The sequence below is a fragment of the Melopsittacus undulatus genome, chromosome 2 (genome assembly GCF_012275295.1).
Source record: "Melopsittacus undulatus isolate bMelUnd1 chromosome 2, bMelUnd1.mat.Z, whole genome shotgun sequence".
Taxonomy (NCBI): domain Eukaryota; kingdom Metazoa; phylum Chordata; class Aves; order Psittaciformes; family Psittaculidae; genus Melopsittacus; species Melopsittacus undulatus.
The window spans coordinates 58,908,899-58,926,891 of NC_047528.1; the positions used below are offsets into that span (position 1 = coordinate 58,908,899).

General features: G+C 44.6%; 2 protein-coding genes across 7 annotated transcripts in view; one reads left to right on the forward strand and one right to left on the reverse strand.

Annotated features, from left to right (window-relative positions):
- Window positions 1-4,579, forward strand: part of NAXD (NAD(P)HX dehydratase) — a 52,820-nt gene extending 48,241 nt beyond the window's left edge. For all 3 annotated transcript variants that reach the window (XM_034072065.1, XM_034072058.1, XM_034072074.1), the window contains one exon: window positions 2,296-4,579. In XM_034072065.1, the coding sequence (XP_033927956.1) occupies window positions 2,296-2,446 (151 nt within the window). In that variant the 3' untranslated portion in view covers window positions 2,447-4,579. The remainder of the gene's footprint in view (window positions 1-2,295) is intronic.
- Window positions 4,580-5,543: 964 nt separating this feature from the next.
- Window positions 5,544-17,993, reverse strand: part of CARS2 (cysteinyl-tRNA synthetase 2, mitochondrial) — a 36,004-nt gene continuing 23,554 nt past the window's right edge. For 3 of the 4 annotated variants that reach the window (XM_031045564.2, XM_005145255.3, XM_031045563.2), the window contains exons 11-15: window positions 16,765-16,903; window positions 14,657-14,780; window positions 12,381-12,479; window positions 8,461-8,721; window positions 5,544-5,718 (exon numbers count right to left, since the gene is read on the reverse strand). In XM_031045564.2, coding sequence (XP_030901424.2) covers window positions 5,641-5,718; window positions 8,461-8,721; window positions 12,381-12,479; window positions 14,657-14,780; window positions 16,765-16,903 — 701 coding nt within the window. In that variant the 3' untranslated portion in view covers window positions 5,544-5,640. The remainder of the gene's footprint in view (window positions 5,719-8,460; window positions 8,722-12,380; window positions 12,480-14,656; window positions 14,781-16,764; window positions 16,904-17,993) is intronic. The other variant, XM_031045562.2, reaches the window with a different exon arrangement.

Genomic DNA, 17,993 nt, shown 5'->3' on the forward strand with positions numbered 1-17,993 from the left:
CAAGGACATATGTGTGAGGGGTTTGCGTTTTCAAAATGAATGCAGGGGGCAGGTATGAAGAGTAAATACGTGGTAGTCACTGGCAGTAACGTGTAATTCAGAAAATGTGTCATTTAGCTTTGTGTTTGTAACATGGTACTTAGGTACTCTTGCACTGTACCTCATTCATTCAAAGGGGCAGGTAAGTCAAAGCTTGCAAATAAAATACAATTTCAAAGAGAGTAACCATTTAAAGACCAGATAGCAGTCCAGTTTGATCATACATAAAGCAGCAATGCAGGTGGCTGTTGTCTCTTCTTTGTTAAACTATTTCAATTCCTGTCTAACTGGTTGGTCCATATAGTCATGTAGTCTTTCTGTGAGAGCAGCTGCTTTAAATAAAGTTGAAAGGAACCCTGACACAAGCAGTTAGGCAATGACAGTCCCTCTTTGCAATAAATAATGAGTTACTGAAGCTTGAGAAGCAGAGAACTTTTGCAGTCTTTTGGATGCTACGTGCAGATGAACACAGTTAGACGTCCATGGGAGGTAACTAGTTGGTTCCTTGTGTTACTGTGAGAGCCCTACATCAGGTCCCCCAGGAGGAATGAGGGACCAGGCTTTAAAATTCTGAAATCTAATAGGATGAAAAATGAAACCAAGATTATCTGTGTATTTGCAATTGCAGCTGCCACTGGAGGAGGAATTCTGTTTCACTTCATTAAAAGGATGACTTCATTTTTGCATAGTGCAGAACAGATCAGTATTAAATTGTTGGAGAGATTAGCAAACGCAGCACGTGTTCTCCAGGCTTTCTGACTTGGGCTCCTGTGGCTTTTCCAGGCAGCTCACTCAGAAACTCCTTTATTTTATAGATGAAGGAACAGTCAGAGTGTAATTGGCATCAGCAGCACATTGTGTCTCCTGTGGTGGTGTTAAGGTGACCCTTCTCAAACACCTGCTGTTACCAGTCCTGTTTCTCTCATGTGTTTCAGGAAAAGGAGGAGCTTTTGAGGCTCAGTGAATCAGGGCATCATCTTGCAGCCTGCACTGCAGGAAGCACAGCCAGTCCTTCCATGCTTGTGCCTGCCTCTGTTGTTTCAAATCGAGTCTGGGCAGAGCATGATTTTGAAACGTTAACATTGCATTGGCTTTCAGGAGTGCTAGTGGGATAGCAGGTAGATTGTCCTTTTAAGGGGATGTTAAGGTGATGTCTTTCAGATGATGTCTTTCAGACTGGTTATGCAGCAGCTTAGAAACAGCCACTTTAACTGTATTGAGCCCAGAAGCCTGTGCACAGCTCATTTCACAGCAGTATTTGGGCATTCAGGGTTGATTCTCCAGGTGGCTTAAATACTCCTGCACTTTGATGAGTGCATGAAGGTGCTGGTTTCAAGGAAAAGATGCTCAAAGCTACCCTTGTAACACCAAATTGTAAACTCATGTTCTGTTTTGCCTCTGTTTGTGTGACGATCCTTCACAACACTCGTCACAGGAGTTAGTGACTTGGAGGCAGCTGTGTCCCAGCCATGGCTGAGGTTTGGAAGGTTTTCACCAGGCAGCAGCTGGAGCCCAGGGCCAGCTGCTGGATGATTCTGCAGTTGATTTCCTCTGTGCTGGTGCTGAAGGCAGCGGATACAGCTCCTGTGGCCCAGCCTGTGAGAAGGTGCTCTGAAGGTGGCAGGGCTGTGCTGCCTTCTCAGGAGAGGGTTCAGCACTGGAAGACTGGGGCTGTGTACACTCTGTTATAGTTTTTAAGCATGTAGGAGGCACTAAGAGAGTGCCTCAATCTCAGTTGTAGTCTACAGCTGTTACCACTTTCAAGCTGATCTAATGAAGGCCCTGGAGCAGTGACTAAGGCCCTTTTAAAACGAATCTCTTGTCCACATCCCCATGTCTTTCCTCCACCCCCTGCAACCTAAACCAGACTGAGTTACCCAGCAACAAGGGAGGAAAAGGAGTTAAAACATTGCCAGGTGCGACTTCACTCTTCCTCTGAAGGAAGGGATGATGTTTCAGATGGGTAAAACTAGGCATGAACATTTTTTCACCCTCTTTTAAGCATTCCTTTTGCATCCTTTGGCAATGGCAGTTTCTCACTCAGTCACATTCTGTGCCATGGAAAGGGAAGTATATGTTAAAATCAGGCAAAGGTGTTGTGCAATGCAAGAGTCTGAGAAACACAGGTGTTTGCTGAAGAGGCCTTCCCAGCACTGCTGACAAACATTTATGGGTGCAAAGATTGGGTCCACCACCTTATGAATTACATAGGAGTTCAGGTTTTGTTTCTGATGTTTGCTTGTTTTTCCCTTTTAGTCAAAATCCCTTCCTAGTGGCTGCATTTGGAGCGTGCTCTCTTACGAGGCAGGCTAACCACCAGGCCTTTCAAAAGTTTGGACGTTCAATGACTGCCTCTGACATGGTTTCAGAAGTTGGGACAGCTTTTAACAAACTTTTTGAGACCTGAATCCAAAACGGCAGAGAAGAAGGAGAGGACGAGCAATGACTGCAAGAGTAATTACATTTACCGTAGAATTCCCATAAGTAATGCACCCTTTCAAGTGCTGTAGCAGCATTGGAATGCTAGGTAGATTTTTTTTTTTATTTTTCAGAATAGAAAAATATGATCAATGTAGATATTTTTTAAGAGTTTGGGATACAAAAATGTTTTGGCTGGAATAAGCTGTAGTTGCAGATCTGTTATAATATAATAAAACTAAACTGAAAGTATTCCTCTGTTCTTTTTGATAGTTATTGAGCAATAACTAAAGTGTGAACAGCAAAAAATAAATGCACTTGGTACTTAGATAAAATTCTTCCACCAGCTCAGCTGAAGTTCTTGGACTGCACCAAGCTTGTCATGTTTTCATTCTTAGACCCTCTGTCTAGAATTAGTTATTGCACTTCATTTTTGCCATGCTAGTATATTAAGCAGCAAAAAGTAAGCCTCTTTGGAAGAGGAATGCATGAGAGTTGCTGTAGATTTTGAATGTCATTAGTTGCCTTTTCCCATTCCCAGTCCCAGAGGCAACGCTTATTTTCAACAGGACACCCACTTCCTACAACATCTCGGGGTGGGTGGGTGTTTGTTCTGTAAAAGGTTGCCCCATCTCAGAACAAGGCTGTACTATAGGTATCTTAGTGTTAAAACAGTAATTATGTTACCTGAAGAAAATGTTTTCTATTCCTTTAGTTGGCCTTGACTCATCTAGAATTTGGTATGATGAACTTTTGTGGAATTACAATTTGGAGAGGTGCTAGGCAGGGTAAGAAACTCGGTGATCCCTACCTGAACTGGTCAGCCTCTCAGCAGTCACAGAGAAGCAAAGTGTTTTTAGAACTCAGATGGCCTGCTGAGTTAGAGCTCTGAGAGGACCGGCTTGTAGGTTCATAGGTGGGTATCCACTAACCAGCAGGAGTATGAACTGCAGACACAAAGGGCAACCAACAGCATGTACCTGTGCTTTCTAGGTGTGTGCAGGCAGCCGTACCCTGCAAGGCAAAAGCTGGCATAGGAAAAGGGTGGTTGGTGGTTACACTCCGAGTGCAGTTCCTGGGTTTAGGGGCTTTTTGCTTAATCCTTAGCAAGACAGACAGGATCTTTAATAGTTAAAGCTATACCTCACTGGCAGGGCAGAGGAGTGTTGGATATAAAGGGGAAGCTGCATGCAACTTTGCACAGTATCATTTCTTAAACATTTGTAAATGCAGTCGAAGCTTGCAGGGATAGAACCAATATGGAGAGAGGAACAAGGTCATGTGAAGTATGTTTAAGTGTGTACTGCCCTTAAACCTATAGTCTAGCTCCAGGTGTATATACTTCTTGAAGTGCAAGAACAAGTATATGCATCTTAGCCACTGCAGTAGATGTTCTGTATTCACTGCAGCCACTCTTTCCCAGTGCTCTAGGTCTAGGTTGGCATATGGTGCCATGCTACTAGTCAGATAGTTTTCTTGTTCCTTACAGTAGCTGCCCACAGAAAGCACCTGGAACCAGAAAAGCTGCTCCAAGTATCTCCCCTCAGCCCTTATAGTTGATATTTCTGGATGCACTGTGACTACTACCTCACCCCAATGCGTTTTTTCATTTTTAAAGCAGTTACCTATTTTTAAAATAGGTTTTTAAATGTTTGCTCACTTCGGGTCTATGAGGGTTCACAGACTTTTTAAGATTAGAGCAACATCTACTCATAAAAGATGATGAGTTTTGGTGTTTAAGCAGTTTTGTAAACTGTCTACGTCTGGGGAAATAAAGCTACTATTGTTTTTCCCCCTAAAACTATTTGAGAAGCTTGACTCATTTAAATAAAATCAGAGTTAAAACTGATTTTAAAACAGGTACTGGATTTCTTTTAAAGTGAGCACAGTTTTGGTTTTGTGTTTAGAACATCAGTGGTATTATCATTTAAATGGCATTCGTAAGGCCAAGTCAGTAAATTACCAGACCTCAGTGCAGGTTTCAACCTGCCCTGTTGGTTTTAAATCTACACAGAAGTTGTAACTCTGTTCTTCACTACTGTATATGAATTGTTACAATTTTTAAACATTCTGGCAATGTAGCAGTTTCTTCTGGTAGGAAATAAAAATAATAGCAAAGTGACTGTGTGTACCTTGTTTGGTGTGTTCCCACAGCAGCAGAGCTGTTCACCATTCATTCAAGTCTGCTAGAGCAATACAGCCCCTAGCATGTGTGAAGTACGAACAGAATCACATAAGCATCTGCCAAAGTGCTGATACAGACATCACTGTTTTCTCTAGGAGTAGCTATAGCCAGAAAGGGAGCAGAAAACCAGCTACACCTTTTGCTCTAAATAATATAAAAGAAAGCCTTTATCCTTTTGAACAACTCACTTGTGTGAACTGTATTTCCAAATGAGATTCCTTGTAGCAGAAGCAGTGTTCTGTTCTCTTTTCATAAACTGATTTAAAGAAAGTATGCCAGCAGGTAACTACAAGCCCCATGTACACTCAGGTCACCTCATGTGTAAGATGGGTCTCTCTTTTTAACACAAACACGGCAAAAGGGGGGAAAAAGGTAACTGAACAGGTGATACAACTCAAACACACATTTTATCTTCCCAGTTGTGATGGAGAGACCCTGTGTTCCTAATGCTAGTCTTGATGTGTTCTCTGCAGAAACAAACTAAAAAGCTGACAGGCGTTACAGGTAACTGGATACGATCATAGTGCAGTTAAAGATTTCACAGGACCGAAACAGCAACACAGCAGTAAGGAAATACCTGAAGGCTAAAAGTGTCACCTCCTTCCATCTGAGAAGAAAGCACATGTTTAAAACATTGAACTAACCTGTTTTGAGGGTGAAAACGCTTAAGGTCTCACCTCTGTCTTCACTATGTTTTAATTCCCAGTGCCAGCTCAGCAGAGCAGGGTGTGAGGGCAGATCACACAGCAAGCAGAGCTGTGGCCAGTGTCAGGCACAATCCAGCAGGCTTCCGTGCTGCCCTGGGGTTTTAATGCTTCTACATACCAGTTGTAAGTCCACTATTTATTTACCTGCTACTAGTGTCAACAGCTTTGCACAGATTATATCTTTCCATTCTATCCATTCTGGTCTGAAGGTTTTATTTGGAAATATTAGTATTTACAACTGTTGCCAAAGCAGCTGAAATAAAAAAACACCACAGGTCCAAGAACAAAGAATCAGGTTTTTTCTTGAGCCTGCTGCTCTGCTTGCCCTCCTCCTTCCACCATTTCCCACGTTGAAAGAGCAGCTCTGTCCTGTAAGAAGAAGTGAGCAGGTCAGTCCCAGCAGTCTGGATCACACAGGTATCACACGTGCAGGCAGTTGGAGGCAGAGGCTTTTAACGAAGCTCCATAGAGCACAGCTATTCATCCCCTAAGGTAATGGAGGTGGAGATACCATCTCACAGGAATGCAGCTGTAACCAGTAACACCCAAAGTTGTCAAACAAAGCCAGACAGTTCTCCCCAGTTAAGGAAAAAACCCACAATAGAAATGTCACCTCTTTTGTCTGGGATGCTGCAGCGATGTGTATGTAGTCTGTATCCTATGAGGAACCTCTGTTAAAGCCAGGCACTTACATTGTCATGTTTAAATGGCTCATATATGTGGGAAACAGCTCTTACGATAGTACCTGAGAAGGTACTGAGTAACTTCTGAATTTCAGGACAATAGCCTGTTGCTGTAAGTATCTAACGCAATACTGTCATATTTTTGACAGTGTTACAGTCAAACTGAGTATTTCTGACTCAAGATCTAGAAGTTCAACTGCAAAAGTTAATGTACAATGTTACATGAGCTCTGACTCATGAGAAAGGCTGGAGTACAATGTAGAATTTTCTTCAGATTAAAGTGAAAACTGGTTTTGATGCAAAAATGCTCAATAGTATACCTCACTTGGTAGCACAGATCAGCTCACATTTCAAGGATGCTACTGCAATGTGAGAAAAATGGTGGATATTTTAATCTGTTTGTTGCAAGTTCTCTAGCTTCAAACAGAAAGTCATCTGCATTGAGCAGCATGAGAGAAGAAACCAGTGTACAGAAATCACAAGCTTACCTGCTGAAGGAGAAGCTACCCTTGCTACAGACCTGATTTTTAAAGGAATTAAGTTACTAGTGTTCTCTAAGCTACCACTCACACCCTACACCAGCCAATCTCTCCCTGCCCAGCCCCGAACCAGGCGTTCGTAGTCTGTACTGGGCAGAAATGAGGCTTGTTTGCTTCATCTGCTCTGTGGCTTTTCCTCCCGCACATGGACTGACCTCACCCACACAGAACAGATGTGTTATCGTGTGCTTCTCATGGGGCTCATAAAAGTTTTATGGAGTTCAGAGGCTGGGTAGACAAGAGAAATTCAGATTACTTCCTCAAGCACCTACAAAGCAAGCAGGACCCAGCTGCTTGGCATTGCACTACCACAACATTTTCAGCAGCAACCAACCCACCCAGCCAGGCAGACTCATGCCAAGCATGAGGGTGGCGAGGGTGCTGCCTTGGGCAGGACTGTGTCATGTCACATCACTCAGTTTGCAGGACTTCTCTGGGATCTGGGCAACCTCCACAGCACACCTACAGGATCAGCAAACAAAGCAGGAGCAGAGTTTGGGCATGTGGTGCGTGTGCTCCTATGTGTGCTTTGTCTTCATGAGCAAACTATTCTGGGACAAGCAGGAGACAGATTATGCCAAGCTCCAGGTTATTAAAAAAGAGAATTGAAATAACTGGAATAGGCTGAATCCTGACTAAGGGCAATTTCCAGGAGGTTATTAAACATCAGTAAATCCCTTTAAAAACAGATCTGCAGACGGGGGGAGGTGGGGCTGCAGCTGTTTTGCCAAACAGATCAAAACGGGGTCACCTCCAAGACACTGTCTTGGTGCAGTTGTTTGGATTTGCAAACTTTCCTGACAGGTAAGTGGAGCAAGGATTTAGCTATGTACAAACAAGGAAACAGATGTTCCAGCTTCCCACAGTCTTCCTTTGCTTTCACAGCTGCAGCTCACCACTGCTGCACTTGGCCCCTCACCCCAGTTTGTTTCAGCACACTTGCTTTCATCTGAGATCATGAGGCAGCTGACCACACTTCATTTTTGGATTTAATAGGTGTGCTAACAAATGACAGCTCTCACATTCAGCAGTTAGAGGATGAATGCCGTCACTCCCTAATGTCACTGTGCTTTACATCCTCCCATTGGTAAAACCATGGAAGGGAAGAAGAAGCAGCTTGGAGGGAGGGAGGAAGATGCTGGAGAGAGAGTGAGAGATTACTCTACATAATGAGCAACACTGACCCAAAGAGGCCTGGAGCAGAGGGGAGGAGGGCTGTGAAGCAAGAGGAATGACAGAAGCAGCACCTGTTAAAGCAGCAATAGAGCACCCTGAAATCAGGAGGAGACAATAACCCAGTGAAGGGATTTCTCTTGACTAGGAACCACCACTGGGGTAACAGAAAAGAACAGTGGTATTCTTTATAGGCCAAAAGTAGGAAGCAGGCTGGAGAGAGGAGTAGCAGAGGAATCTGGCAAAGTACTTATGGCACAGGTGGGAACGGAGATGCTGAAAACAGACACTCTCATTAACACTTGAATGCATGGAAGGTAGAAGGCTGGCACTATTCACATGTCATCTGAGTTTACTTTCTGGGTCCTCTGCAATCACTTCAAAGATTACACACATTACTCATACTTTTCCTTCTGGATTGAACTTGGGAAACAGAGATTTCTGAGCATTATGTGATTCTCAGTGGCTAAATAGCACACTTTAGTACCTGTAGAAGTAACAGTAACTGCAGAAGTAGGTTGCATTGAGGCATGAGGATGAAGGGGAGCAGAAGACTAGCAGTGCAACCAGGCAAGGGCTTAACTTCTACTGCCTGCTGCTGCAGTCACACAGCGAGCAGGGTACAACACTGAAAGCTGCTGGAGGGGCAATGAGGGGCAAAACCAAATGTTGCCTTAAAAAGTGAGCAACAGCCTCAGGCAGAGAGTTACTCGTACCTTTATGTGGATTCCAAAGGCAGCAAGGTTTTCACGCAGACTGTCACAGGCCTCCAAGAGGGGTCTTCTATCTTGCATTAGCTGCTGCCTCTTTTCCTTCTCTTCCCGTTTTGATCCTTTGGCTCCTGCATCACCCTCCACTGGCGCAGTCTCTGCTGCCTCTGGCAGAACAAGTGCGTAATGACGGACCTTTGTGCGGAACTGCACAAGCTCATCAATGACATTGGAGAGCACAGTAGAGTTGTCTGCTCTCAGAGCCACCTAGAAACCAAACAGGTTGATTTAGAAACATCTGAGAATGATTTAATGGCTTTAAACTGACAGAGGATGGACTTAGATCAGGTATTTGGAAGTTCTTTCCCATGAGAGTGGTGAGGCACTGGCACAGTTTTCCCAGAGGAGTTGTGGCTGCCCCATCCCTGGCCATGTTCCAAGGCCAGGTTGGATGGGGCACTTGAGCAGCCTGGTCTAGTGGAAGGTGTCTCTGCCTGTGGTAGGGGGTTGGAACTAGATGGTCTTTAAGGTCCCTTCCAACCCAAACTGTTCTGTGATTTAAAAGTCAACCCCAACTTAGCAGCATACACTGAGGCCTCATCACTTCTTTTGGTTGTGCATCTTCCATGCATTGATATATTTAAAAATGTCATAGTCTCATTAATGCCAGACAAAAGAGAGTGGAAGTAGTTCAACATATTCCTACCCAGGAAAGTGTCTATTTTGGAGCTCTCATGTGAATATAACATGCTACATAACCCAACTGTGGAATTCATTGCCACAGGAAACCTCTGAGATGCCCAAAGCATGCATAAATTAAAAAGGAATTAGACAAATTAATGGAAAACAGGCTGATAACAGCCAAACGACACAGCGAGGGAAGCCCAGCCACCAGCTCCACTGGCCCCTCAGCTGAGCTACACCTACAAAACTGGAGAGCACAGCAGCCCCTTCCTCTACCTTTGATTTCCAGACTTTCTTCAGGAAACGCAAACAAGAAGTAAGTACTTTGGCTTTTAAGTCTCTAGACTATCCTTTCTCCTTGCATCCATAGGAAACCTCCCCAGATCCACAGAACTTATCCACCTTATCCAAAGTTCCAGCTACCCAAAAAAAACTGACCAAGCAGCAGCCACAGCACACACTGAATGTTTTCTGGCTGCTGCCTGGCCTCCTCTTTCCCTCAGCCAGCTCCAAGCTTGCTCAGCCTCCTCTGGCTTGGCAGAGTCCTGCTGGTCAACACCATGGGAAAGGAATGGCCCTGCTTCTCCTTGAGGGTCCCGCTCCGATGGCTTCCAGGCCGAGAGCTCAGGTGCTAGCCAGAGAGGACAGCTCTTTGGCATTGACACAGCCTGGCTCCTGCTCTCAGCAATCCCTGCTCCTCATTACAGGCAAACTCCTAAGTGGGAGAAACAGGACAAACCTCCAACAAACAAGAAAACACCACTGCAGCATTTTATCACCAGGGCACAAGATGGGGAGCAGACAATGGAGCAGTGAAATGTAAAACACATCAAGGCCGGGGGGCAAAGCTGCTGGCAGCAATGCTTGACTGGGAGCATAAGAGCAGCTGAGTAATTAAAGCTAGAGGGGGCTGTATTTAGTCACTGAAGGCAGGATGGAAATGAAAGGGAGTAGTTTCAGAGGTCACTGACTGAAGCAAACAAAGAGGAGGAGGAGGTGGTGAGGGGGAGGCTATTGAAGAGATGCGCAGTGCTCTCCACAATCAGAAGAAGCAGCAAATTCCCCAAACTTTCAGAACATGTAAACGTACTAAAGAAGTTTGAGATTGAAGAAGGTAATTAATTTAAGTGCCAGAAATGCTCCACTGTAAGCTGGGGCAGGAAAAAGAGCAGGATAAATGCTTAAATACAGAAGAGAGACAAAAGACAAATGAAGAGGGAAGCAAAAAATGCACCTCTACAAATGCCACTGCCAAAGTTCCAACCAGGCACCTACTCTTAAGGCAAGATCCTCTAAAATGAGGGGAGCTTTAGGACACAAACTGACTGGATTTCCACATAAGATACAGTGTAGCCTCTCAGGACTGATACACAATTTCTCCTCCTTCAGAGCCAACCAATCCAAAGAGCTCCTAGGAAGTTTTATATGGAAATTGGGTCCTTGCCTAGCCCGCCTGTTTGCCCTCAGCTGCATCCACAATACAGCACTCCTCAGCAGAGCCAAACCTCTCACCTTTGCTCCCCAGCTCTGAAACAGGCACAACAGTTTCTACCCCTCATCTTTTCAGGCAGATTCATCTTACCTGCCTGTGGTTGCCCAGGCTTCTTTTCTTACCAATGCAAAGAGACAGGCAGCCTTATTTTATACAGCCACCAGGTTAAGAGGCACTGCCTCTCTCTCCACCGACTACTGCAGAAGCACAGGCAGCTACATTAGATGCAAGGCTCATTAGCAGAGATGAATCCTATCCTGAGAGCAACACAGACCCCACAGGTTATATGCAAACACCTAAATGAAGAGGGCCCAAATACAACTCTCTGCATTAAGCTTTTACACAGGCAAGTTAGCCCTCTCCCAGGCACCCCACAGACCGGGACCCACAGTGGTCAGGGACTGCACTCACAAGCTGCATGTCTGGTGCCACCCAGCCAAAAGGCAAGAGAGGCTGGATGCTGAGCTGCTGTAGGTAATCTCAGGGCCAGAGAACAATCCCTTCACCTTTTTATTTACTAGCTTGTAGCATCCCACAGACCATTCTGATGAAGATTTTGATTGATTCATTTGCTAGAACTACCGAGGGACAGAAGTGTCTGACAAGATCCTTTCTTCCTATCTCTCACCAACGCCTTCTGATGACCTTGCTGCCCCAGAGAAACCAGCACAGCATGCAAAAAGGAAAGCATTCAGACACTTATTTCAGCAAAAATAGAGGTGCAGCAGGCACCTTCATACAGACAACCCAGAGGAATCCAACTGGATGGCTAATTTGTCATATAACTTACGTCTGTGTTTAGTACATCACTGAAAATTAGCATGACAAACCATGAGTTATGAGGAGTTACACACAGCCAAATCACATTCAACCACTGTTATGAAAGAAATTTTGTGGGAAAACCCACAAAGAGGCAAAGTAAATAAATACATTTGTTGCCTACTTTCAAAGGGTTAATAACATTAGTTGTGTTTTCTTGTCCTCTTCTCCCCTCCCCAGAAGAAATCTTTGCAGAGGTTTCTCTACGGAAATTTACCAACTTCTTGGTATTCAGCTCCAGACCCAAGCAGAAGAGGACCACAGAACAGTCTGCTTGTCTCTAACACCTTGTGTCATTTTAAGTGCTCCCTTTCCATACTTCAGGGCATCACCTCCATATTTATAACTCTCTCCACTGTGCAGTACTTTGCTTTGAGCTTTTCTCTCCCCCTTTTTTTGACTCCACATTCCTATCTTTTCAAACACTAAAGAATATGTAAGGTATTTCCAATTATGGGCCCTCTCTGCTGCCCTCCCCTCCCTGCACCATGGCTTTCTGCAGGTTGTGACCTCCTGCTGTGCAGGGAGGTCACAACCACAAATACATAAATATCCTTATGGCTATAAAGTCAGATTGGGTGCAACCATCACAAAGAAGAGGAAAAGCCAGTGGAAAGCCAGGCACGTAACAGGACCAACTCAAAGGCCTCCAAAGTTAACTTCTTGTCATTTCATTCCTGACTTTCATTTCCACAGCACAACTGCTGTGCAAGTCATGCGGGAGTACCTCTGAGAGGAAAAAAGCCCACACTTTGTTCCATCTGCTCATATGCTCTCCTCAGACATCATACAGAAACTGCAAGCAGCACAGAAAGGATTACTAAAACCATAAATAACTTTGTTATATCTGATGCTTTCAGAAAGCATTCTATAAAACATAATGCTGGTGCTACTACCATATACTAGTACACACAGAAGAGATGTTTCATACCTGTCTTTCTCCAAAGGACATCCCAAGGGCATTAAAAAAGCCTTCTATATAGGAAATAATGCTTCCATACACAACAGAGCTTCTAGGAGATCCAGCATCCTGTTTGAAAAACACTCAAAAGAGATTGTCCAGTCAATACATGTTACGGAACTCAGCATTTCTCTCCAGCCTAGTCCACAGGGGAAAACTGTTACTAATCATATAGATTTACCTCCACCAGAATCACCTACCCAGACAGGGACTTTTACAGAGATATAAAAGCATCTCACAGCACAAAGGGAAAAAGATTTAGGTGAACGGGGGAGGGGAAGAGTTTATCATCAGCATGTGCAGCAAGGAGAAGAGATGCGTGAAGCTGCCATGCATTACATGCACAGTCAATTAGACCTAAAAATAGCACTTCTGGGCATGAAAGGGCTGTGTGTGTGAAAACAAAATAAAAGAACAAAACCCCAGCTTCACGGCAGCTATAAAACAAATGGTTAAAAAAAAAATCCTTTTTTGAGTGTCTTATTGATTTAAATAACATGAAGGCTGCTTTGGGATAGCTTATGGCTTATATAATGCCCTGGGAGCACCAGCAGCAACAGAATCATGCTTTTAACACCACATGCATTTCTTTCTTTCCTCCATATTTATTTCACACACACACACAAAAAAATAAAATCAAGATTAAATGACAGGCCAAGAAGCAATTTCAGGGATTAACCCTTGCCTGATAAAGACACATACAACCAAATTAGCAGCTGGTACTAGGTTTCATCCAACATCTCCATAAGGGCCTAAGATCATAGAATCACAGAATGGTTTGTGTTGGAAGTGACTTTAAAACTTATGTAGTTCCAAACCCCTCTGTCACAGGAGGAGACACCTTCCACTAGACCAGGTTGCTTGAGGCCCCATCCACCCTGGCCTTGAACACTGCCAGGGATGAGGCAGCCAAAGCTTCTCGGGCAATCTGTTCCACAATATAAGGTAAGATAAGCCATAACCTAAAGTATGGAAAAGACCTGAACTAGAAGGAGCTGAAGCAGAGCACTGAGGGGAAGAGACACAAATGTACCAACTAAGGTAAGAATGGTGAGAAGGTTAGGGAGAGGAGTGAGTAGTTACATGTACATGAAATTACTACACTGTTCTCAAGGCGAAAACACTACATGCACAGTCATTAAGAGGTAATGCTAAGGCAGCTGGGCTGCACCCTGGAAAACCCCACCACAGCAACTAGAAATCTGAGTCAGCTGCCCTGCAAGCACCCCATCCCACCCCCTCCCATTCTCCAGGAAATGGCTGACAGAAGGAATTCAGGGGGAACAAGCAATGCCTGGCAAATGAGGCTACATGTATTTAGGAGTGCTAATGCTGTTACAGAGCCCTGCTCAGACTGGCTTGGGTCACAGATTCCCTCAGAGAGTTGTTTTGTAAAGATAAGGCCAAGGACAGAATGTAAAGCCAGAGCCAAAACAGGACCAGAAGGAGGCAGGATTCCTAAACCAGCAGCCTAATTCTCTCTTAAGATCAGGTATTACAATGTCCTCAATGTTCCTTTTGCAGCACAAACATGGTTAACGTGAGGACATTGGCAATAAAGTAGTGCAGCAACAAGGCTGAGCTGCTCGCCTTGAGCAAGAAAGGGAGCTGTTGCTGAAAGGAGACCCAGAAGTGCTTCAGATAGTGTTTACTGCTCAGGTCTTGTCCTCACCAGACGCTTCCTTTGTGTCAGCATCAAGAGGTCTTAACAGGGTCTCAATTTACCAAAAGCCATCTGAAAACAGACTCCTGCAGGCATGCTGAGGCCACAGTTATAATCTGCCTAAGTCACTCAGTCCCCAAAGCTGAACTCACCACTGTGACTGCCCCATGCAGCTGGGACTGTCTGCCAAAGCCCCACCCCCCTCCCCCAGCAATCATCACCGCCCATTTCCCAGTTCAGGTTGATTTCTGTGCATAGATATTATGCAAAGAAGCAGAGTAAGAACATAAAACCAGCACTAAAATTACCAGCATGCCACAGCAGCTTCAGGCCTTTCAAAAGCCTTTGTTATAAATAACATAGGGCAGCAGGAAAGAAACATCCTCTGGACACAAGGAAGCATAAAATAGCTTCACACAATTCCTGCTATACGGTCAGGACAAATGGGCAACGCTAAGGTCAACAATTTATGGAGCTTTGTTTCTGCTGGTTTCTTATGTGAACAATAAACTAATCTGTCTGCATTAAACAGTAGGACAGTGGACAGCTGTCATTTTCTGATCTCTGTATCCTAATGGGTTACCTTAGTAACAGCCTTAAGCTGTCTGTTGCCATGGTGAATGAGGTCCATAATTGCTGCAACAGCCCTGGAGGTGTCAAAGTCATCTGCAAACGCAGCCTTCACGGTTACTTTTGTGTTGGCTAGCCTTCAAGAAGAAAAGGTAGCATTTAAGATAAGACAAACAAGATGCCAGCAGTATGCTGGATTCATCAGCTATTCAGCCAGAGGGAGTCATTGAAAGGACGCTTTCATTTTCTTCCTAGCTGTCCTATGATGGGTGATGCTACACGGATAAGAGCGAATACATCTTTCAGCTGCAAAGGGAAAAATTTGATGCATCTCAAAAGCTGAAGTTCTGCATCCATTCAATAAACATATGGCTAATCACAGGAGCCAACAATGCCTTAGCCAATTAAAGTCAGATGAAAAATTAGATTGATATTAAGGATGTTAAAGATTTTGCTAAGTTCTTTTCTTTTTCCAGCAGCCCATTTTTCATGCTAACAGCATGCTTCTCTTCCAAAGCCACACCACACACATCCCATGCCTGGGAAGAGTGCTGATACAGGGTCTGCCAGGAATCCTGTTGGCAGGATCCAGCTCAAAAGCAGGCACTGCTTCCTCATTTCCCAGGAGAACCTAATCCCAGACCCTGGACTCTGCTTGGCTTGGCCCAGATGGAGAGGTCCGGTGGGACTGTTTGTGTAATGGCATCAAAAGCCAGTGGGCAGCCAGCACTCATCACCACAGAACCAGTGCCAGACACTGCCACCACTCGGAGCTGGGCAGTGAGAACAGCAGCAGGAATAAATGGTGTGCTGCAAACAGCTGCTGGCAGCACATTCTTGTACACAGCCAGGTGAAATGGACCTCAACAGCACTGACCCAAGAGTGCTGTTTCTCCCCCTCCCTCAGGGAGTAGGGTTACCTGGGAAACTCAAGCTATCCCAGAACCTCTGGGGCTATCCTGAACCCCAGGAGAGTGATTTTGCCTGGAATGCCTCCCCTCAGATATCAGATGGCTGCTGCCCTAACTCCTTCCTCACAACACTCTGCCCTGCAACCTTCTCCCTCTATGTTGAATATCTACCACTTTCCTAATAAAGAGCTCTGTTTCATTTTGGTTGGGTTTACATCTACTGATATACAAGTTGTGCCCTCCCACATATCCCCCACTGACAATCCATTTCAACCTCCCCACGTGCCTCATGTCTCTCAGCCTTATCTTTCACCAACAGGTTACCTGCAGTCTCCTGCTAAAGGACTTGCTTTTGCCAAATACCACAACTAGTTAATTCAGCTCTGCTTCCCTGTAACATGTTCTGGTGCCCCTTGCAAGCCTTAGCTCGCGCAGCTGCAAGCTCCCCAGCCACCAGGTGCTGGTACCACAGGGAAGCCATCTAACACTTCTACAGCACTTACCCTCTGATACTACATCCCAATCCCAAAACTATCTGCACATACATTGCTTCAGAGTGCTCAGCTCCCTCCCCTCCTACCCCAGCTCCAGAGCACTGCACTAATCTTAGCTTTACACCCAATGCACAGCACATCTCTCTCCTGGAAGATGATCTGCTTCCCTAAGGGACTCCAAAGGAGATTCTCCTCCTCAGGGCCACAACCAACAGTTTTTTTGTTCCCTGTGACATCTCTGCCCCTGGACAGTTTCTTAGTAACCCCTTTTCTCCTCCGCTGAACAACATAGTGCCAGTCAGCTACATTACACACTCATGTGCCTAAGGCATATTACTTTCCAGCCATCCTCTTCTTCAGCCACTAACACACAGTTCTACTTATAACCTGGGAAGTCTCACACCTTCAGTCATAGCTTTGCCTTTTGCATCACCTGAGATGGACAAAGATGCCTGTGTTAGAACAGGCACACTAGATAAATAACACGGATTTTAAAAACACAATAAACTAAATGTAGCAGACTACAAGGAAAAACAGGTGGTTACGAAAAGAAGAATGCCCTGGTCTTGGTGAGGGCTGGCAGGGAAGGTTGCCTCTCAGTCCTTCTTGTCCTGCTTCTTAAACTGAACTCAGAACACCACACTGTTCATCCCTCTGAGCCTGTCAGCAAACCATTGTTCACATAATCACAATCTTTAAAATACAGGTGCACTTACCTTTCCCACAGTATGTCTTCTCTAACAGGGTCACTTATCAGCTGTCCTTTTATATAAGCATTTGCATCTTTAATAAATGAGGAGATTGCCTGAAGAAGGTTCTTTGCATCATCCATGCTCTTGTCACTGAATTCTACTGCTATGGAGAAAATAAAAAACATCTATTAGGATGTTATGACAGAGAGGATGGTGTCTATCATACATAGGAACAATATTCTGAGACAAAGTCATTCCAGGAAAAGTTTGTTATTATTTGCCACAGTAAACTTTTCTTACAATTAATTGCACATTTAATTATAACCTCCATTCTTCATGCACACTTGGGGAACTAAATCAATATAAAAAATGATCACTACATATGACAAAGTAATATCCTAGTGGAAAGGTAACAGACTTATTCAAAAACTGTCTGGAAACTGACTGAAGCATTCACTACTTGGCCATTATTATTATTATTGAATCTGTGAAGTTACTGCTCCAAAGCATTTAGATTGAATATATTTCTAGGCATCCCCCCAGATTTCAGTTGGCAAGGCATATCTTTGGTCCCACCTCTAACTTCGTTCCTATTCTAATCTAGGTAGCCATGATCTGTATTTGGAGACCTCCAATGTGCACTCACAGCCCAGAAAGCCAGTCACACACTGGGTTGCATCAAAAGGGCAGCAGGTCGAAGGAGGTGATCCTGCCCCTTTCCTCTGCTCTCACGAGATCCCCCTTGGAGTACTGTGTACAGTCCTGGTGTCTTCAACATACCAAGGTCATGGAGCTGTTGCAGAACATCCAGAGGAGGGCCAGATGATCAGAGGGTTGGAGCACCTCTGTTATGAAGATGGACTGAGATAGCTGGGCTTTTTCAGCCTGGAGAATAAAGGGCTCTGGGGAGACCTTAGAGCAGCCTTCCAGTGTCTAAAGGGCCCTACAAGAAATCTGGAGAGTAACTTTTTACATGAGCCTGAAGTGACAGGACAAGGGGAATGGCTTTAAACCGAAAGAGGGGAGATTTAGATTAGCTATTTACTGTGAGGGTGATGAAGCACTGGCACAGTTTACCTGGAGAAGCTGTGGGTTGCCCAAGGAAGTTGTGAATGCTCCATCCCTGGCAGTGTTCAAGGCCAGGTTGAACGGGTCTTTGAGCAACCTGGTCTAGTGGAAGGTGTCCCTGACCATGGCAGGAGGGCTGGAACCAAGTGGTATTTAAGCTCCTTTCCAAGCCAAACTATTTAGTA